We start from the raw sequence: 22,557 nt of genomic DNA, 5'->3' as shown, positions 1-22,557 counted from the left end.
ACCATCCCTGAAAAACTGTCGCAGGAAGGGAACGAAGGCTTGTGTGTCAGTCCAGTCTGAGGTAGGCTAATGGTTGCCCGATAGTAAAGGGCTCAAGTCTGGGCTGGAAAGCGGTCACACAGTCCACACTCTTTGCTCTGTTGGAGCAAGATGTCCTGGGCTGAGCGCCTTGGACTCTCTGGAGCCCAGGCCACAGGGGGTGAGAACCAGTCAACAGGGATGAGAGGGACCAGAAACTCAAGGAAGACAGAGCAGGGAGGGGCCACATTCCCCACTGGAAGGAGAAAGAACTAACATGGATTGAGGCTCAGGAGGTGCCCAGCCTGGCACTGCTCCTGGATCATCCCAGCTGATCGCACAGCGCTGGGGGGAGGTTACCCCCTTTCCCAGGAGAGCACTGAGGCCCAGGGAAGCCAAGGGACTTGCCCCAGGTCACGCTGTGGGGGTCAAAGCATCTCAGAGCTGAACTGATTTCAGAAATCAGCTGCGCTGTTTCCCAGGCAACCAGGCAGTGGCTCGAGTAAGAGCAGCAAAGGAGGGTCACACCTGCTCAGGCCTGGACAGGCGCCATCTGCTTCATCCTCAGAGCAGTCCCAGCGGGCCAGTCATCTGACAGAGGAGGACACGCGGTGCCCTCAGTGGACCTAGGGACTTTCCTCATATGTGGGGGCGCCAGAGCTCCGACCCCAGGGCTGAACAAGCCTGGGTCTCAGCCCCTAACGGCTCACATGGGCAACAGAGGTTCTGGAAGATGCTCTGGAGGCCTCTGCCGCTGGAGCTAAAGGGGGTCCCTCCAGTCTTCTGGCAAAGTGCCATCAGGACTGTCTCTGTGCACCCTCTGACCACGGAGCACCACAGAGTGTACCTGGGCGATGTTGTTTTCATGGTGCTTGTAGGCTCTGCATTGCATTTTGGTACCATTGTTGTCGGAGTAGAGGATCCGCCCGGTGATGAGATTGGTGCTGGTCCTCAAGATGGCCTCGCAGTTCAGCTCCAAGGGACCCACCCTGTACTCCTGCTCTATGCGATGACCCAGCAGCTCCCCGTCAGAGCCCAGGGGCCTGGGGGCCAGCCGGGAGTAGATGGTGTACGTGGGGTCACTGTCATTCACCGTCCTGGAAGAGGAGCAGAAGAGATACGTCAAGCTGGGGGAGACTTCCGGACACCAGTCTCTCCTCCTTTCCTACCTTCATCTCCTCCTGTTTCCTCCCTCCCTCCTTCTTGCAGGGCCATGTGGGCAGAGGGGCTTCTTGGGCAATAAAACAGGAAGAGCCTCCCTTCCCTGAAGGCCCGGAGCATCTGGCCAGGCCTGGGTGTCTTATTTCTCTGCTGTTAATGAAAACACAAGAACTGCTTTGGTGTGTAATGTCATTGCCACCATGGGCTACTGTCCCACCTCTGAACTTAGAGGCCACCAAGGTGACACAGCGCAGGCAAGCACAGCTGGGACTGCAGAGGCCGGACCAACTCATGTCTGCACCGAACTTTCTTTGAGACAGGATCGTGTGTGAGCACACACGCAGACGCATTTCCCCATTCAGCTGCCCACGAGCACCCACCTGTGCTGGGCACAACCAGAGGGGCCAACCTCACCTGTAGAAGTATTGCCGGATCTCGGTCACGAGCTCCCCCTTGACGATCTCCATTCCCACAGTCTCCCACGCTGACTTCATGGTTTCATTGGAAGTAAACACATAGTTATCGGAAATGGGTCCCTGATCCTCATCACTGTTCACCTCGTACTCCATGAACTGCTGGGCCACTTGTATGGTTTGGTTATTCTGCAGCGGTGGGAAAGAGAAAAGAGCGTTATCCTCTTGCTGATGTCCCGTCCCTCTGATGGGAACCAGGCTCACAAGCCTCTATACAGACACCAGCCTGGAACCAGGAGTGAACAGAAGTGACCTCTGTAGAACCTGGGGGGGCATATCTGTCAAGGGAATATTACTGAGCCCTCAAGAGAAATGAGGGTCTCGTCCATGCTGCCATGTGGACGAATCTTGGAAAAGTGATCCTATGTGAAAGAAACCAGTCTCCCAAGGATCCCAGGTGGTGTGATTCCATTACAGGAAATGCCCACAGAGGCAAATCCAGAGAGACAGAAAGGAGATACCAGTAGCCAGGGCCTTGGGGGAGGTGAAAATGGGGAATATGAGGATTCTTTTTGGAGGTGATGGAAATATCTGAAAACTGTGGAGTTTCCTGCATACCTCTGTGAATACAGGAAACAGCACAGATGTGTACGGTGTAACGTGGTGACTTGTATGGTATGTGAACTATATCAACACGCTTGTCATATATGAAGGAACACAGGCCCTCCTCCAGCAAATGCCCTGGGGTGGTCTGCACACATGGTGGCTGCCCCCCTCAGGCCTCTGCACAGGCAGGTCCTTCTAAGGAACCACTGTCCGCTTGTCTGATCCATGGATTCCCTCCAGAATGCAAGGCCTCAGGCCTGGCTCTGGGTGTCTCGTCCTTGCCAAGCCTCCTCCGAGCCACCCTCTCTCTGTTCCAACAGGCTTCCCTCTCTGACTGTGTGGCAGGTGCTGGTTGTACCCCTACTGGGAGGTGAGGGAGCCCGGTAAGAAGCACACCTTCCCTCACCTGAGCCCAATGCACCTGAAGACACACAGAGGGCAGGCAGATGAACGGCAGGACACTCCTGGGAAGGGCTGGGTGGGGAGGTGGCTTGGGTGTGGGGCACCTGTGGGTGGGCAGAAAGGGATGGCGAGCTGGAGCCGGCCCTTCAGGGGAGTCCCAGAAGGGGCGTGGGGCCTGAGTGATGACAGAGCCCAACGCCAGCCTGCAGGCTTCACCTTTCCCTGCCTGACCAGGGAGGCTCACATGTGCTGGGGTTGTACCCCACTTCTCCGGCTCCCCTACACCCGCTGCTGACCTCTCATGCTGGGTCCGGTGGGTCCTGGTTGCTTTTGTGGCACAGCCTAGACTCACACAACCTAGAAATGAAGCTGGCTACACAGCAAGGGTCTTCACGACCATCACGTCCTTGCCATGCCAGTGAGGAAGTGAAGAGGCAGGTGGGGCATTTCCTGCCCAGGTCCCAGGACCCTCCTGGCCTCAGAGGCAGCAATGGCTGCACCTCACCTCTCCCAGATGCTGTGCATCAGGTTGGTGTCCTTGTCCAGGTACACAATGTAGCAGTCATTCTCCACGTGCGCCAGGCGCCTGCCCATGCTTGAGTCATGTCTCCTGGGTCTGTGGCCAAACTGCTTGGTGTTGGCCATCATGGCCTCAGTCTCCTGAGTGTCCCCCTTGGCCCTCCTGCTGGGCTTGATGACATAATACCGGTAACTGAGTCCTGGGATCGTGGTCAGCACAAGCAGGTCATAGACAGATGGCATCTCCTTTGAGTTCTGAACCTGCAAGGCCAGAGGGACAGGATCACATGACGGATGTCACGGGGGGAAGACATCTCAGTCTCCTTAGCAACTCTGGGCTTACACATCTCCTGGATGGAGTGCTCGCTCCCCATGGGGGCAGCAGGGTCATCCATCATTGGGCTGAGCTGGGCTCCCCTCCTGCATCCTCTCTGCTCAACAGGTCCTAGCCCAGCCCCTTCTCCTTCCTCCTTCCCTTCTCCTTTGGAACTGAAAAATCATCGTCCCTCCTTCCCAACTCTCCCTTCTGTTTCCTGCCTCTGAGCCTTTGCTCACGCTGTTCCCTCGACCCAGAGGGCCTCCTCTTTGGAGGGAGCTCTCTTGTCTCTTCATCCTCCAATTTCCCAGAGGAAGGAGATTTTCAGGTCATCCCCCTAGGATTTTCCCTATCTCCAAGTTATCTGATTTAGGGATGGGATGAGGACTCTGGGTCCATGCAGGGAGCCCCCTGACTCTATGCAGGGAGCCCCCTGACTCTTTAGGGAACAGGTGCCATCTCTGGGCTTCTGATGGGGGTTTTGTGGTAGGGTAGGGGGGCTATTAGCAAATTTATGTGGCTCCTTATAAGATGGGCTGGGACCTGGGTCCCCTTGCTGCAGTACTGCAATGCTTGGACACACTTCTCCTCCAGCAACAAAATGCAAATTGTATGGGACCAAAAATAACCACATGCATGTCCAGTTGGGGACAAAATCTGGACAAAAGATACAAAAAGACAAAATAACTGTCACTTTTTTTTAAAGAGTCTAGAGGGAAAGCAGGGGTCAGAGCAAAAGCATGGCCCTGCACACACCACCACCTGAGGGGTGGACAAACACCTCAGCCACCCCTCTGACCCAACTGCTGGGCACACCCCCACTCTTGTGCCATATAAAGAGCCAGCTCCCCTCATGGAGAACAAGCAAGCAAGGGAAGCTGTTGTTTGTTTTCACCCCCATGCTGCCACAGGGACCCCAATAAAGCCTTGCCTGAATTTCTTGGTCTGGCCTTTGATCAACTTCTATTAATTAAAAATGTCAAGTACCCTGGTCAGTGGGGCTTCCCTGGTGGCTCAGATGGTAAAGAATCTGCAATGTTGGAGACCCAGGTTCAATCCCTGAGTCAGGAAGATTCCCCTGGAGAAGGAAATGACAACCCACTCCAGTATTCTTGCCTGGAGAACCCCATGGCTAGAGGATCCTGGCAGGCTAAAGTCCATGGACTCGCAAAGAGTCAGACACAACTGAGCCACTAACACATTCATGCTGGTCAGTAACAGACCCTCCAACTCAGCGTTTCTGTGAACAAAAGTAAGCATCTTGCCCCACCCATACCCCCCAAACCTGTCCTGAAGCTTTTCCTCCACTACAGATATCACAGGCCACATTCTTTACCTTCTTATTTTATTCCTGTCTGGATCCCCCTGCTAGAATATGAGCCCCCAGGGGGCACGGAGTTTTGTTGGCTTGGTAATTAAAATTTCTCCAGCACCTAAATTCAGGCCTGACACATAGTAGGTGTTCAATCATCTTTAAGAGCGTTTACTCTTAGTGGGTATCACTTTTGCTTGGGGAGGAGGATGTTATGTGTTCAGTCTGCTCAAGCCAACACCCATCAATGTCAGAGGAACCCTTCCTCTCGGTCTCAGCTAAGGACTACTTCCTGGACAGCTAGGTCCTCACTCCTTGCCTTAACTGTCCAGTTCTGTGTCTGTTTCCTGAATCCATGGGGTTTCCAGTGTCCAGGGGCCCAGAGTGGGTGTTCAGGAGTGTTTGCTGAAAGGTTGCTAATGGCAGAAACTCCTCCACCTCCCCAAGGAAGAGTCAGCTGGGTGACAAGTAGGGTACTGTCTGGGACCACATCCATTTCCAGGTCTTGGGAGGAGATGGGGCGGGACCACCCACTCATCCTGGATGAGGGTGTTGCCAAGACAGGAATTTGCCCCAGCCCCTAACAAAGCACTTCCATAAAGACCCACTTGTAAGACTCTGCATGGATTTTCCTACACAAAGTGGGAATTTTGATAATACTATGAAAGTGAAAGCATTAGCTGCTCGGTTGTGTCCGACTGTGGCCCACCAGTCTCCTCTGTCCGTGGGATTCTCCAGGCAAGAATGCTGGAGTGGGTTGCCATTTCCTTCTCCAGGGCATCTTCCTGACCCAGGGATCGAACCCGGGTCTTCAGCACAGAAAGCACATTCTTTACCACATGAGCCCCGAGGGAAGCCCTTATAATATTGTATACAGTCCTTTGTGGGGGGATGCCTCCCACGCAGCCCAGACCACCAGGAGACCTCCCGGGTTGGGGACGGAAGAAGGGATTTCAGGCCAGATCAGATGCCCAAAACCTAGGATCAGTGCCTTGGGTGGATCCCGCTGACCCTGAGGACAATGTCCTCATAGTGACAGTGGGGTTGTCATTGCTCACTAAAATGGCCCTCACTTCTCTGGGGTCCCTGCCTAGAACAGAGGCAGCAATCGCAAATGCAACCGAGGCAGGATTCCTGCCCATACCTGTGCAGGCACGGGGTGGCCTGACTCATCTGTGACGCTGACCTCGGGGAAGTCCACAGTCAGGGTGATGATGGTGGTGACTGTCCAGGCCAGGGGGTTGTAGATCACGGCAAAGTATCCCCCAGGCTCAAGGCCTGCACACACACAAGAGGTTTACTTGCTGCCATGTGACACACTCCACACTGGGTGCCCCTTGGAACAAGGGAAACTGAGGCAGGTGAGACAAACCCTGCAGACTCCAGGAAGAGGGACAGACAGACACGGGGCCTCAGACATGCAGCCCCCTCCACACTCTGTTCATGGCACTGTCCCAGTTCCCAAATGTGGGGTGGGGGTGTCCCTCCAGAAGCTGAGGGTCCATGTACTCCTCACCCATCTCTCCCTGTCAGCCCAATTTCCTAGTGAGTACACTGAGGTCCAGAGAGGTAGAATCACCTGCACAAGGCCTGGCGACTCACCTGGATGGGGACTCAGAGTCTGAAGCTTAGGTGGTCGGGCCCCCTCCCTGGTCCCAGAAGCTCTCTTCTCAGAAAGGGGCCTAGACTCTGCCAGACTGCAAGGGGCTCCCAGCAAGGGCCTTGCTTACCTGTGTGGGCTGGGAATCTGTCCTGGATGATGGCAGACATCAGCTTCTGCACCCCATGCATCCCGTTGCTCAGGCATCCCACAAACATGTCACTCACCCTGGGGGTGTGAGTCCCGGTGATGGCTTCGTGGTGCTGGACCTGTGTCCCCACCCCGAGCAGGACAAGAGTGGGGTCGGGGCCTGCTCCTGCTCAACACCTGCTCTCCTGGGACCCACTGGGCATGGGCTCTCTTTCCCTCTTAGCAGGTGCTAGTGGAGAAGGTGGGGGTTCCCCCCACTTTACAGAAGAGGAAGCTGAGGTCAGAGAGGCTGATGGACTTGCCCATCATTGAAGACCTTGTGAAAACCTATACGTGACTCCCTGACCTGGGACATAAAACAGACTTTCAGAGGGACCCTCCCCAGCTTGATCCCCGAGGAAGGCTTTCTTATCTCTCCCTGCTATTCTTTGGAACTCTGCATTCAAATGGGTATATCTTTTCTTTTCTCCTTTGCCTTTCGCTTCTCTTCTTTTCATAGGTATTTGTAAGGCCTCCTCAGACAACCATCTTGCCTTTTTGCATTTCTTCTTCTTGAGGATGGTCTTGACCACTGCCTCCTGTACAATGTCGTGAACCTCTGTCCACAGTTCTTCAAGCGCTCTATCAGATCTAATCTCTTGAATCTATTTGTCACTTCCACTGTATAATGGTAAGGGATTTGATTTAGGTCATACCTGAATGGTCTAGTGGTTTTCCCTACTTTCTTCAATTTAAGTCTCAATTTGGCAATAAGGAGTTCATGATCTGAGCCACAGTCAGCTCCCGGTCTTGTTTTTGCTGACTGTATAGAGCTTCTCCATCTTTGGCTGCATAGAATATAATCAATCTGATTTTGGTGTTGACCATCTGGTGATGTCCATGTGTAGAGTCTTCTCTTGTGTTGTGGGAAGAGCGTGTTTGCTATGACCAGTGCATTCTCTTGGCAAAACTCTGTTAGCCTTTGCCCTGCTTCATTCTGTACTCCAAGGCCAAATTTGCCTGTTACTCCAAGTGTTTCTTGACTTCCTACTTTTGCATTCCAGTCCCCTATAATGAAAAGGACATCTTTTGGGGGTATTAGTTCTAGAAGTTCTTGTAGGTCTTAGAACTGTTCAACTTCAGCTTCTTCAGGATTACTGGTCGGGGCATAGACTTGGATTACTGTGATATTGAATGGTTTGCCTTGGAAACGAACAGATCATTCTGTCATTTTTGAGACTGCATCCAAATACTGCATTTCAGACTCTTTTGTTGACTATGATGGCTGCTCCATTTCTTCTAGAAGATTCTTGCCCACAGTAGTAGATATAATGGTCATCTGAGTTAAATTCACCCATTCCAGTCCATCTTAGTTCACTGATTCCTAAAACATCGACGTTCACTCTTGCCATCTCCTGTCAAACAGGAGAATTTGCCTTGATTTATGGACCTAATATTCCAGGTTCTTATGCAATATTGCTCTCTACAGCATTGGACATTACTTCCATCACCAGTAACAACCACAGCTGGGTGTTGTTTTTGCTTTGGTTCCATCTCTTCATTCTTTCTGGGTTATTTCTCCACTGATCTTCAGTAGCATGTTGGGCACCCACCGACCTGGGGAGCTCATCTTTCAGTGTCCTATCTTTTTGTCTTTTCATACTGTTCATGGGGTTCTCAAGAAAATTGGAGATACCAAGGGAGCATTTCATGCAAATTTGGGCACAACAAAGGACAGAAATGGTATGGACCTGACAGAAGCAGAAGATATTAGGAAGAGGTGGCAAGAATACACAGAAGAACTGTACAAAAAGATATTCACAACCCAGATAATCACGATGGTGTGATCACTCACCTAGAGCCAGACATCCTGGAATGTGAAGTTAAGTGGGTCTTAGGAAGCATCACTATGAACAAAGCTAGTGGAGGTGATGGAATTTCTTCCAGTTGAGCTCATTCAAAAACTAAAAGATAATGTTGTGAACGTGCTGCCCTCAATATGCCAGCAAATTTGGAAAACTCAGTAGTAGCCACAGGATGGGAAAAGGTCAATTTTCTTTCCACTCCCAAAGAAAGGCAATGCCAAAGAATGCTCAAACTACTGCACAATTACACTCATCTCACACGCTAGTAAAGTAATGCTCAAAATTTTCCAAAACAGGCTTCAACAGTATGTGAACCATGAACTTCCGGATATTCAAGCTGGATTTAGAAAAGGTACAGGAACCAGAGATCAAATTGCCAAGATCTGTTGGATCATAGAAAAAAGTGAGAGAGTTTCAGAAAAGCATCTATTTCTTGTTTATTGACTATGCCAAAGCCTGTGATTTTGTGGATCACAGCAAACTGTGGAAAATTTTTGAAGAGACGGGTATACCAGACCACCTGACCTGCCTCCCGAGACATCTGTATGCAGGTCAAGAAGCAACAGTTAGAACTGGACATGGAACAATAGACTGGTTCCAAATTGGGAAAGGAGTATGTCAAAGCTGTATATAGTTACCCTGCTTATTTAACTTATATGCAGAGTACATCATGAGAAACGCTGGACTGGAAGAAACACAAGCTGGAATCAAGATTGCTGGGAGAAATATCAATAACTCCAGATACGCAGATGACACCACCTTTATGGCAGAAAGTGAAGAGGAACTAAAAGTCTCTTGATGAAAGTGAAAGATGAGAGTGAAAAAGTTGGCTTAAAGCTCAACATTTAGAATACTAAGAACATGGCATTTGGTCCCATCACTTCATGGCAAATAGATGGGGAAACAGTGAAACAGTGAGAGACTTTATTTTTGGGGGCTCCAAAATCATTGCAGATGGTGACTGCAGCCATGAAATTAAAAGACACTTGCTCCTTGGAAGAAAAGCTATGGCCAACCTTGACAGCATATTAAAAAGCAGAGACATTACTTTGCCACAAAGGTCTGTCTAGTCAAAGCTATGGTTTTTGCAGTGGTCATGTATGGATGTGAGAGTTGGACTATAAAGAAAGCTGAGCACTGAAGAATTGATGCTTTTGAACTGTGGTGTTGGAGAAGACTCTTGAGAGTCCCTTGGACGGCAAGGAGTTCCAACCAGTCCATCCTAAAAGAAATCAGTCCTGAATATTCATTGGAAGGACTGATGTTAAAGCTGAAACTCCAATACTTTGGCCACCTGATGTGAAGAACTGATTCATTAGATGAGACCGTGATGCTGGGAAAGATTGAAGGAGGAGGAGAAGGGGACGACAGAATATGAGATGTTTAGATGACATCACCTAGTTGATGGACATGAGTTTGAGTAGGCTCCAGGAGTTGGTGAGGGACAGGGAGGCCAGGCATGCTGCCGTCCATGGGGTCGCAAAGCGCCAGACATGACTGAGCAACTGAACTGAACTGAACTCCCCAGCTTCACCTCCGTGGCCCAGTCATCCCACAAGTACTGCTAACCTGCTCCAGACATGCTCCACACGTGACCTTGACACTTGTCTGCATCCTACAGGGGCAATATTACCTCTTCCTCATAGAAGAGAGTTGAGTCTCCATCTCCATGGGGTGAAGCCATGTTTGTCCCCACTCTGATGGTTGGGAAAGTCAATCCGTTTCACCACCCACCCGACTCCCACAGACACCATAACTAGTCCTGCCAACAGTTCTCCTTATGAATGCCATGGCCAGTGTGGCACATTTCTGACTGGAGACAAGTTTTAGCACTTCTTGGTTCTCATCAGTATAGTGGGGGACAAGTGGAGATGGAAATTTGGGGACATCTTTTGTGGCAGCCACCGAGATCAGCAGTTTATATGTATCATCGTATTCTACTGCCTGCCATCTGTCTAGGTGGACAGGGGCTTCTGATTATCCAGGGAGAGAATCAGGCTCAGAGAGGGAAAGTCACTTGCCTGAGGCCACACAGCTCAACTGAGATTTGAACCTGCATAGGATGTTTGGGGCACCAGTACTGCTCTACTTTGCCCTTTACCCTCTGGGTGAATCTGGTTCTAAAGCTCAGTGAAGCCACAGGTGGAAGTCTGGGGACCTAGCCTTGATGCAGCTTCATCATGCTCAGGTCCTGGGACCCAAGGTGACCTCAGTGTTCTCATCTGTCAAGTGGACCTGTAGTGACCGGGGACCAGGAGGATCTGGTGGCCTAGGGAGGGGGAAGCACACACCCAGGAGGGTCCAATCCTGTTCCTGCCACTGAGAGGTGTGGCTTTACCTCGGAGACTGCCCAGGGGAGCTTCTGGAGCTGCTGCAGGACCCAGGCCTGGTCCAGGAACCGGTGTGGAGCCAACATGAATCGTGTGAACATGAACTCCCCGGCGTAGAGCAGAGCACTGGCTCGCCGCGCCAGCCCCTTGAGCCCGCTGCGGGAGGCGTAGAACCCGGTCCAGGAGTGAAACATATCTAGGAGAAAAAGGCCAGTAAGTGGCTAGGATGTCCTGGAGCCCCCTAAGCCTCAATCCTGGAAGACAGAGGAAGATGGTGTTAGTGAAGGGTAGACTCCTACCAGATTACCCGGGGAGGCAACCTGGGTGGGGGTGATATCAAGGCTCCTGCCCCAACCAGGCAAGCAACTGCCCAGGAGCCCTTGAGGAACTAAGCAGGTGGCAAGGTCAGGCTGGGCTCGGCCAGGCCTGGAGAGGCCTGGGAACTGAAGGACTGTGATGGGGACAAGATAGCTCAGTGAGCGTGGGACCCTGGGAAAGCCTGTGAGCAAAGGTCCTGGAGGACTTCAGGGGAGGAGGGAGTGGGATGAGGGCCAGGAGGACAGGACCCAGAGGGGAGGGGCCTGGAGTGCTGGCAGCCCCTGCGTGTCACTTTTAGTGTGAACAGGATCCTGGAGAGGCCTGCATTTCAGTGGGTCCCTCTGGCTGTTTGCGGAGAGGGGTGGGAGGGATGAGAGAGCCCAGAAACCACTGTCCTGACCCTGGACTGAGAGGACAAGTGTCGGCGGGGGGTGGGTGTCGGAGGCTGGAGCCTTGAGGACAGGCTGTGTCTCAGCAGGTGGCTCACTGTTCCCTACTATTTCTGCTTCCTGCCTCCTCCCCAGGCTGGGCTGTGCTCCCTGTTCTTCCCTCAGAGGACTTGGCTCAGACCAGGAGGGGTAGCCACATGGCCGGGGGAAAGATCACAGCTGTGGGGCCAGATGCAAGGGTCCTCCACACAGCACCTCCCCCACACTGAGTGTGGACAGGTCAGGCACAGCCCCTCCACAGCCTCAGCTCTAAGCTCAGCACCAACCTGCCAAGGCTGTCAAGATCCCACTGTCCTCCGATCAGGACCCAAGCCTCCTCTCTGATGTCCAGTCTCTGATTAAATGGTGCCTCCTCCAGCAATTAGCAATGTAGCCGCACCCACTCCACACACCCACAGGACTTATCTGTGTCTTTTCCATCTGGATGCAGCCGCTTCCGTACAGACGTCCTCCCCCCTCGCTCCGGCCTAACCCTCCCTAACCCCCCTCCCCCCAACCCCGGCCTCAACATAACCCCACATACATCCTTGTACCCTTTCCCACCTCAGGTGTAACCAGGCCTACATAGAGGTATCCACTTCCACCTGGGCTGGAGCCCCGCCCACACCCATGTAGCCCCTCTCACTTCCCATTAGGGGAGGAGAAGCCAGTCCTCCCCTAATCATAGGTTCCCAGGAGGTGTCCTGAGAGCTAAACAGCTTCCCTTCCTCACCACTCAGATGAGAGGCCAAAGCCCAAGAGGCACGACCAACCCAGGTCTGGGGGAATCAGAGCAGTGCCCAGACTGGAACCAACCCCTCTTGGTGGGGACCCATCCTGGTGTCTCTTTGCAAGGGAAGGAAATGAGAAAAGAAGTATTTATGGTTGAACTGCCACGTGGGTGTCCCTCCAGTCCTCCTGGAACCCACTTCACTGATAACGAAGTAGGGGCTTAGAGAGGTGACGTCACTTACTGGAAGCAACTCAGCTTGCAAGGCGAGGAGCTGTGATCTAAACCCAGGTGAGCATCCGAGTCACCGTGTGAGGCCAGCCCTCCTGAGGCACTGTGCCTGCCGAATGGTGAGGGCAGGCAGGGGACAGGCCCAGGACAGACCTAGCTCCAGGGACCCTGGCCCCATGGTGAATGTTCAGCTAGAGGGTGCCCCTGTGAGCTTACCTAACCTGTCCCGTGTGGATAGCCTCATATCTCCTCTCTCCCTTCCACAAGGACCTCTCCAGCTGAGTGACCCAGCATGGACCTGGGGCTGGGCAAAACTGGCTGGAGGCAGGGCCTGATTTCGTGTCCCTGGGATGTCCTGGCTCATGGGGACCTGGGCCCTTTCCAAACTTGATCCTACTTTCTTCAGCCTCTTGGTTTCTCGTTCTGTGCAAAGACGGAGCAGGAGGGCAAGGCTCCTTTAAGGACTCTGGGGTTTTATGCAATCAAGGTTGCAGAGGATTCGACCATTTGGCCAAAAGCATTCCCTACTGATGTCCTAATCAGGCCCTGGGCCGGGGTGTGGGGGTGGTTCTGTCTCTCCAGCTGTCAGTGGGATGCTGTGTGTGGAGAAGTCCTTCCTGGCTGGCAGACAGGGGAGCCGAGCCTGCAAGGAGCTCAGCATAGGGGACAGTGGGGTTGGGCCTGAGAGTGGTGCTGATTCTGGGCTGCCTTTAGGTCACTGCAGGCCCTGAACTAAGATTCCTTAGGAGGGACTGCCCGGATCATGTCCCAAGTGGGACCTGACCCCACGTGGCTGAGATGCCATCATAAACTATTAACGGCATCTGCTGTACCCTCTCTCTGGGTCAGGCACTAGGCTAAGGGCTTTCCTCCTTCTCACCTCATTTTTGCCTTTGATGCACTAAGCACCACTAACATCCTTATCTTCCCGACAGAGGACAGATCGCAGGGTATGCATGTATCCAGGCAGAAGGCTTACTCCAAGACTTTTCACCCCTTAGACCAAAACCATCCCAGACTCCAGGACACAGGCTTGAGGAAGACAAGGTTCCCCAATAAGGACTATGTGGTAATCAGTGAAAACTGGGGCCCTGGGGGCAAGGAGGGGCCAAAGGATCTAGCCTTAAAGTCAGGAAAGGCTTCCTGGAGGAGGTGACTCTACAAGGCAATGAGGACTTTCCAGGAAGAGAGGGTGGGAGGAGAGCACTCCCACAGGGAGCACTGTAGTGAAGGGCATAGAGACAGGAACCTGCCGAGTGTGGACCCTGGTGAGAGGTTCAACGTGCTGGGACCAGGCTGGATACCTTGGTGGGTCAGGTAGGTGCAAGCAGCACCCATATCTCCCCCAGTCCCCCTAGAAGGCTCCAAGCTCAGGGCTGAGAAGACACTGCATTTGGAGGCATTTTAACTCCCTGGCACAAAATTGACACCTCAACCCCCAGAGGCTCATACCTGAAGAATACGGCAGGAAGTCACAGTGGTCTCGGACCTGCACTGGCTCATGTTCAGAGTACAGAGTTTGGAAGTATTCGCCCAGCGTGGTGTACACCATCAGGACCCCAAACTGGGATATGTGCTTGTTGATGTAGCTCATTAGATGGTCCATGTTGGCAAATTGCACTGAGGCACTGAAGAACTGCCTGTCGCATCCCTGCAGGCCAGAGAACAGAAGCAGTGCCTTGCATTTCTGGGAGCAGAGCCCAAACTAAACAGGGTGAATTTCCCTTCAACTCCCCAAAACCACCCTCCTACTCCCCATGGTGGCCAATAAACTTCCAAGTCAGCTGGCAAGCTCAATGCCCTGAGTGTTTCCTTCTCTCTCCCACTCTCTTTATCACATTATAACTTACACCCCTAGTACTGGTTTATCATATAATTGGATATTTGTACTTTTACAGCACCTTTCCCCAACTCTTCTTCACCTTAACCTCACCTCTGGAAATCACGAATCACCTCTTTTTTCTATAAGTTTTTTTTTTTCAATAATTCACATATAAGTGAGATCATGCAGTCTTCCTCTTTCTAACTGATTTCACTCCCTGAACATTTGTTAGACTCCATCAGTATTACGACTTATTAATGTCATTAATAGTAACAACATACTAAGTATAAATAACAATGGTAATAGGTTGCTCATGTTTATTGCCATTAATTTCATCTTCAAAAAGGTTGTCAAAATTCAATAAAGTTGGTAAATTCCTATATATCTGCCAAGACTGACTCATGAATAAGTAGGAAATCTGAACAGACTGATCACCAGTTACAAAACTGAGTCAAAGTCAAAAAACATCCCAACAAACAAGTTCAGAGACAGTTTCATTGGTGATTTCTACCAAAAATTTAAGAGAAATTAATACCAGTGCTGCTCAAACTCTTCCAAAAAATGAAAGAGGAGGAATTGTTTCCAATCTAATTCTGTGAGGCCAACATTACCCTGACAGGAAAAAACAAACAAACAAACAAAAAAAGAATCCTGCAGAAAAGAAGTGTACATGTTGATATTCTCGATGAACATAGGTGAAAATATCCTCAAAAAAAAAAAAAAAAAGCATTAGCAAACCAAAGTCAGCAATACATGCAAAAAATACTACACCATGGGGTTTATTCCAGGGATCCAAGTACAGTTCAACATTCACAAATCAATGTGGTACACCACACGGAGAAAATGAAAGATAAAAATCACACATTCAACTCAAAAGATGCATAAAGAGCATTTGACAAAATTCAACATCCTATTATGATAAAACTCAACAAAGTGCATAGGGAAGGAACATGCCTCAACTTAAAAAAGGCCATAAGTGACAAGCTCACAGCTAACATCATGCATTGATGAAAAGCTAAAAGCTTTTCTTCTGTGATAGCCGGTGGGAGTTTGATGTCTGACACAGGGAACTCAAAGCCGGTGCTCTGTGACAATCTGAGGGATGGGGTGGGAGGGAAGAAGGAGGGGGGTTCAGGAGGGAGAGGACACATGTATGCCTATGGCAGATTCATGTTGGTATATGGCAGATACCACCACAATATTGTAAAGTAATTATCCTCCACTTAATATAAATATTTTTTAAAGCCTTTCTTCTAAGATCAGGAAAAAGTCACAGATGTTCACTCATCGCTTTTATCTAACATATTATTGGGAATCTTTGCCATGGCAATTAGGCAAGGGAAAAAAAAGCATCCAAACTGGAACAGAGGAAGTAAAACTTTTGGCAGATGTAATGACATTATATGTACAAAAACCCTAAAGACAAAATCTGTTAAAAGTACTGAATCCAGTAAAGATGCAAGATACAAAATCAATATACAAAAATCACTTGCCTATTAGTGTTTCTATGCGCTAATAACAGACTCTCAGAAAGAAACAAAACAATTCCACTTTGCATCAAACTGATTAAAATACCTGGGAATAAATTTGACCAAGTAGGTGAAGTATCTGTACAGTGAAAACTATAAGACATTGATGATTGAAATTAAAGAAAACACAAATAAATGGAATGATATTTTCTGTTCACAGTTGAAAGAATTTATATTGTTGAAATATCTATATTACACAAAGTAATCCACAGTTTCAATGCACTCCTTATGAAAATCCCAATGATGTTCATCACAGACACAGAACAAACTATCCTAATATTTGTGTGGAACCACATAAGACCCTGAACAGCAAAAGGAATTTTGAGGAAGAAGGATGAAACTGGAGAAATCACCTGCCCTATTTTCAAACTAGACTCCAAAGCTACAGTAATCAAAATAGTCTGGCACTGGAATGAAAAAAGACATGTAGATCAATGGAAGAGAACAGAGCGCTCAGAAATAAGCCCAGGCATATATGATCAACTACTTTATGGCAAAAGAGCCAAGAATATAAAATGAGGAAAGGAGAGTTTCTACAATAAATGGTGTTGGGAAAACTGGATGCACTGTCTAACACCATGCAGAAGAACTAACTCAAAATGGATTAAAGAATTGAACATAAAACGTGAAACTACGAAACTCCTAGAAGAAAACATAGGTGGTAATCTCCTTGCTGAGGTCTTAGTTGCTGGACCAAACTCCGCTTCACTCATGCCATGCTAAGCAAAGCCAAACTACTGATAACTGGGTTTGGTTAAAAAAAAAAAAATATATATATATATATATACACACACACACACATATGTGTGTGTGTATACATATATGTATACACACATATCTATATCTATCTGTCTATGTATCTATGGATAGAGAGTTTATTTTCAGTGCACCAAGCAAGGAGAATGGGCAGCTCACGCTCAAACAATCCGAACTCCCAAATGGCTTTCAAAGGAGAGTTTTCAAAGGCAACATTCGATGTGAGAGTTACAGCATGTGTTATCAGCTCATGGAATTTCTTTTCTTTGGCCGGTGGTATTAGGGTATTTCTGGCTCCAGTTAACCTGAGGTCTACATACTGGTGGTCAGCACACAGTCAACTTCCTTCACCTAGTGTGGGTTTTTGTGCCTGCAAAACAACTCAAGTACGTGGCTCTCGATAGTGCTCATAGTCCCTGGGGGATCTGCAGGTCCTAAGCTAGTCTTATTTCCTTTTGTTACTGCATTCCTTTGTCTCTTCATTTTCTCTTTTCTTTGATTGAATTTGCTCTTGGGAACTCAGGGAAGATCTAGGAAGCTAAAGCTTTTCTACAAACAAGAGGTGAGGGACAGGAAGGGTGTGGGAGTCTGTCCTTGAAAAGGGTCCTGCTGGGTTTCATTCTGATGATACTTCTCTTTTGTGTTTGACACCCAAAGCAAAGGCAATAGAAGAAATAATAAATAAGTGGAATGACATCAAACTAAAGAGTTTTTGTGCAGGATAGGAAACTTCAAGAAAATGAAAGGACAACCTACCAAACAGGGGGAAATATTTGCAAATTATATGTCAGATAAAGGATTAATACCCCAATTATATAAGGAACTCATACAACTCAGTAACAAATAACTGGTTAAAAATTGAACCAAAGACCTGAATAGACATTTTCCCAAAAAAGACATACAGATGGCCAAAAGACTCATGGAAAAATGCTCAACATCACTGATCGTCAGGGACGTGCAGATAAAAAGCACAAGGGGATACACCTCACACCTGTCACAATGGGTTTCCTGTCACATAGAAGAAACAACGAGTATCGGTGAGGATGAGGAGAAAGGGGAACCCTCTTGCACTGTTGGAGGGAGTATCAATTGGTGAGGTGAAGCCACTGTGGAAAACAGACTGGCAGTTCCTCAAAAAATTAAAAGGAGAGCTACATATGATAGCATCTGGATACTTATCCGAAGAAAGCAAAATTACTAAAGATGTCTGCACCGCCATGTTCATTGCAACATTATTTAAAATAGCCAAGGTATGAAGTCACCTAAGTGACCATCAGGGCTTCCCTGATAGCTCAGTTGGTAAAGAATCCCCTGCAGTGCAGGAGACCCCAGTTCGATTCCTGGGTTGGGAAGATCCCCTGGAGAAGGGATAGGCTACCCACTCCAGTGTTCTTGGGCTTCCCTTGTCTCAGCTGGTAAAGAATCCACCTGCAACGCGGGAGACCTGGGTTCGATCCTGGTTGGGAAGATCCCCTGGGGAAGGGAAAGGCTACCTACTCTAGTATTCTGGCCTGGAGAATTCCAAAGACTGAATAGTCCTTGGGGTTGCAAAGAGTCGGACACGACTGAGTCACTTACACTTCACTTCACTTCACTTCTAAGTGTCTATAAAGAGAGGGACAGATAAAGGAAATGTGATATATATGCAGAATGAATTGTTATTCAGCCATTAAAAACACACACACACACAAGGAAATCCTGCCATTTGCAACAACATGGATTGGAACTTGAGGGCATTATGCTAAGTGAAAGAACTCAAATAGAGGAAGATGAATGCTGCATGATGTCATTTATGTGTGAATTTTAAAAAAATAACATGAAAAATAAGCTCATGTATAGCGATAAACTGGTGAATGCCAGGAGTAAGGGCTGGAGGGTGAGGGGGGTCAAAAGGTACAAACTTCCAGAAGCAAAATAAATGAGTCATGGGGATAAGTGTATAGCATGGTGACTGTCGCTAACAATGCTGTGTTCTATTTTTAAGTTGCTGAAAGAGTAGATATTAACCTTTTCATTACAAGGAAACATTTTATATTTATGTGTGGTGACAGATGTTAACTAGATCTATTGCAGTCATTTTTCAATATTTACATGTGTGGAATCATTAGGACGTACATTTGGAACTAAAATTATGTTATATGTTAATTATATCAGTAAAAAAAGAAAAAGAAAGAAAGTGAAGTGGCTCAGTCGTGTCTGACTCTTTGCGACCCCGTGGACTGTAGCTTACCATGCTCCTCCATCCATGGGATTTTCCAGGCAAGAGTACTGGCATGGGTTGCCATTTCCTCCAGGGGATCTCCCAGACCCAAGGATCGAACCTGGGTCTCCCGCATTGTAGGCAGATGCTTAAAAGAAAGCAGCAGTATAAAAAAGTTCCCCTTACAGTCACAGTATTCTAAATGAGCATTGTTGAAGTTTGACATAAAGTATGATTATAGTGAGACTGTATGTAAGAGGCAGGGCCCACAGGAGGCAAAGTCTTACTTGGAGATGAAATTATGCAATGCATACAGTTGTTCAAATGCATTGCATGTGTATCTCAAATCTTAGACTCAATCTAATATCTATCATCTCTGATTCCATACATTAAAGTTTGCAGCTCCTGGCTCACAGAAGTTTTGCAGAGGAGACCTCTGTCCAACTCTAATGGGCACAAGGAAATAGGAGCAAAGAAAGTTCTCTTTAAGCTTTGACAGGCGAGCCCAGGCAAAATTAGTCCTAGAAGTGGCCAGTGTGACGAGACCATCAGAGGTGATCAGTTCTCAGGATGGCTACCCTGGTGCTCAGATAGTAAACAACCTGCCTGCAATGCAGGAGACCTGGGTTCAATCCCTGGGTCAGGAAGACCCTCTGGAGAAGGGAATGGCAACCCACTCTGATATCTCTGCCTGGATATTTCATTATTCTGTTTCTTTACTTCCTACAGATGTTTTCAGTTATGCATCAAGCTGCAGTGAAAGTAATATGTATTTATATATTTTGACTTTGTCATACCAATTGGCCTATAGACCTAATGTATAGAGTTTTGTTTGTTAAAAATTTTTACCAATATATACACCTATATAAAAATGTAGTAAATAAAAATAGCAAAGAAAGTAAATAGCATTTAAAATGGTAGTCAAGTGCTAGAAAGCAGGCTGTGGGACTTACCTGATTGAGTCTGAACACAAATTTCACTTTCCCAACTGCCCTGCTAAGTAGCTGTGTGGCCTTAGAGAAAGTTTCTTAACCTCTCTGACTCTCAGTTCCCTCATTGGCAAATGGGATACCATGCTGCCTGCCCTCTAGGCCCAATGGGGCAGATTAAATGTATAAGACAAGTGTATCCCATAGAACAGTGCTTAGGGCACAGTAAGTGAAAGTGAAACTGAAATTCACTCAGTTGTGTCCAACTCTTTGTGACCCCATGGACTATACTGTCCATGGAATTCTCCAGGCCAGAATACTGGAGTGGGTAGCCTTTCCCTTCTCCAGGGGATCTTCCTAGCCAGGGATTGAACCCAGGTCTCCCACATTGCAGGTGGATTCTTTACCAGCTGAGTCACAAGGGAAGCCCAAGAATACTGGAGTAGGGTAGCCTATCCCTTCTCCAGGGGATCTTCCCAACCCAAGAATTGAACCAGGGTCTCCTGCATTGCAGGAGGATTCTTTACCAACCGAGCACCTCTTAGGTGCTCCATAAAGTTTAGCTGTGATAACAATGAGGATGCAGGGTTGGGCACTGTCTCTTGGGCATACTTTTGGCACTTGACCTCAAATTGAACCTATAAAGCAGGTCTTGTCATCATCCCCATTTTACAGATGAGAAAACTGAGGCTTAGAGGGTCTTAAGTCTCACAGCAGCTGAGTAAGCAGCCAGGATTTAGGCCCCCAGCCCTGCAAAGCAAAAAGGAGGAGATGGCTGGGTAGAAGTAGGAGCCCCACCTGGGTGAGGGGCTACATTTCAGATGGAAGAGTCTGCGGTGATCCAGCGTAGGGGAAAGAGCTGGTAGAGTGGGTCAGGACTCGAGGGGAGGGGGCTGCAGGGAAGGAGGCCTGAGCCAGGGCTGGGATGGCTGCTAGCCCACAGCCTGGATGGAGACTGATCTGGTGAGAGGTGGGCCTGAGTCCAGGGTGGACCTGTCACAGCAGTCCTTGGGAAGAGTTGGGGAACCAGGGCCTGGGGCCCCGACTTACCCAGGGCCAAAGCATGTATCGTGTCAAAAACCAGGGGGCTCGCCTCCTCACATTGTAGGACAGGGTGTCAGCATAGTGTTGGACATTGCTCAGGGTGACAGGTACAGTCTTGTTGGGGTCCATTCCATCCCAGGGTGGATCTGGGAAGACATCTTTTTCATTCCAGTAAAACCCTTTCCTGAGAAACAGGAATGTTAGAGGAGACACCCTGCTGGGGGGACAGGCCTGCTCGGGGCCTCTGTCTCCCATCAGCTGGACAGACAGGCAAGTGGTGGGCAGATGAGAGCCTTGCGGACAAGAGTCGCCACATTTCAGCCCTGTGGGGTCTTGGGCATGTCACCCAGCAGGGCGCCCAGAGCATGGTAGTGAGTCCCCCTCCTCCCACCAGGCCTCTTCTCCCAGCTGCCCCTTCATCCTGCGGACAATCTCCCCTCTTCAAAGAGGGGTTCACCCCCTGCCTGCAGCCTCACAGGCTCAAAGGGACAGAAGGGGACTGAACCCAGGTCTTCCAACCAGACAGCCCACAGGAGGGCTGTTCCCATGACTTGGATCCTTGGAGCCGCCTCCTGAGCCCAATGTTGCTGCCCTCCCGGCTGTTACCGCAGGACCTTGGCTGGGTGTCTAGACCTGTTATTCTTTCTGTAAGATGGGTGCTTGGTGAATCCCCTCAGGGCTGGCTGTGAGGGTCGGGGCTGACGTGCTTCAGGGAGAGGGCTGGGAACAGGGTCTGGCCCAAGGCAAGAGCTCACGAGCAGTAGCCATTCTCATCCAGGACGTGCGTGAAGATTTCCTGCTGCGCCAGCAGGGACCTGGATCCTCTCCTCACAAACTGCATCTCCTGAAAACCCAGAGGGAACAGTGAGGGCTCAGGAGCAACAGGGCTGCTGGGCTCCCCTCCCCAGAGCCCACCTGAGTCTCATGGCTGCCTGCACCCCGCTCCCCTCTCAGTGGCTCATGGCCAACGTCTCCCTCTGCTGCCCCCTCCTCAAGATTCCTCCTGACCACCCAAAGCCATGGGGGTGGAGGAATTTGCCCTTCAGAAGGCGCCTGCCTGCATGCTCATCCCACCCCTCCTCAGGGCAGGACATGCTGTCAGAATCTGCCAGCCATACTCTTTCTAAATCTGCTGAATCCCTCCCACACAGGGATCTCATCACCTCTCATTAAGGGCATGGTCCATTTTCAAGTTCTGATGCTTAGAAAGTGCTCAGCATGAAGCAGGGATAAAATCTTGCATCCAGGAGAACTGCCTCTGATCCATACACAGTTCCTGACGCCTCTGTGATTTGGCTTCTGCACATGAATCTCTGGGACTCACACACTTACCTGCAGGAGACTCGAGCTGCTATGGGAAGCGTGTGCAGCGCCAGGTGTGACGCTCAGTGGGGTCATTAAAAAGCTTCCTTCTCTTGCCTGCTGGGAGCCCAGATCCTCTTTGATAACTCCATGCTACCACTGCTCTCCAAAACTTTATTACCGGAGTGATCCTGCATGGAGTCCTTACATTTTTGGCCTTAATTTCTCCATCTAGGATAATTTTAGCACTACCTGTTTTGGGTTGAATAGTGTCCCCCAAAAAAACATATGCTGAATTCCTAACCCCTTTAGCTCATGTGACCTAATTGGAAATAAGGCCCAGGAAGTTATTGAGAATAAATTATCATGAGGATGGACATTTGTCTACTACGAGTAGGGATAAAAGGAGAAACTGGACCCAGACAGACACTGAGGAAGATGATGTGACGACACAGGCTGGCTCCAGGCCAAGGACTCCTGAGGCTCCCTGAAGCAGAGAGAAGCCTGGAGCTGACCCTTCCCAGACCCTGCGTCATCAGAAGACACACGGCCCTGTCCAGGGTTGATCTTGAAGTTTTGGCCTCCAGACCTGTGAAC

General features: G+C 49.3%; 1 protein-coding gene across 1 annotated transcript in view; it reads right to left on the bottom strand.

The window, feature by feature from the left end:
• The window catches only part of LOC105607321 (epididymis-specific alpha-mannosidase-like), a 31,136-nt gene extending 8,929 nt beyond the window's left edge, over positions 1 to 22,207 (bottom strand). Inside the window, exons 1-8 of the mRNA XM_042251621.1 lie at positions 20,665 to 22,207; positions 13,831 to 14,029; positions 10,680 to 10,867; positions 6,478 to 6,616; positions 5,892 to 6,025; positions 3,106 to 3,380; positions 1,594 to 1,785; positions 866 to 1,115 (exon numbers count right to left, since the gene is read on the bottom strand). Coding sequence (XP_042107555.1) covers positions 866 to 1,115; positions 1,594 to 1,785; positions 3,106 to 3,380; positions 5,892 to 6,025; positions 6,478 to 6,616; positions 10,680 to 10,867; positions 13,831 to 14,029; positions 20,665 to 20,913 — 1,626 coding nt within the window. The 5' untranslated portion in view covers positions 20,914 to 22,207. The remainder of the gene's footprint in view (positions 1 to 865; positions 1,116 to 1,593; positions 1,786 to 3,105; positions 3,381 to 5,891; positions 6,026 to 6,477; positions 6,617 to 10,679; positions 10,868 to 13,830; positions 14,030 to 20,664) is intronic.
• Positions 22,208 to 22,557: the final 350 nt, after the last annotated feature.

The sequence above is a fragment of the Ovis aries genome, chromosome 6 (assembly GCF_016772045.2).
Source record: "Ovis aries strain OAR_USU_Benz2616 breed Rambouillet chromosome 6, ARS-UI_Ramb_v3.0, whole genome shotgun sequence".
NCBI classification, from domain to species: Eukaryota; Metazoa; Chordata; class Mammalia; order Artiodactyla; family Bovidae; genus Ovis; species Ovis aries.
Note: the sequence above shows the minus strand (reverse complement) of the source record. Positions and strands in the feature narration are given on the sequence as shown.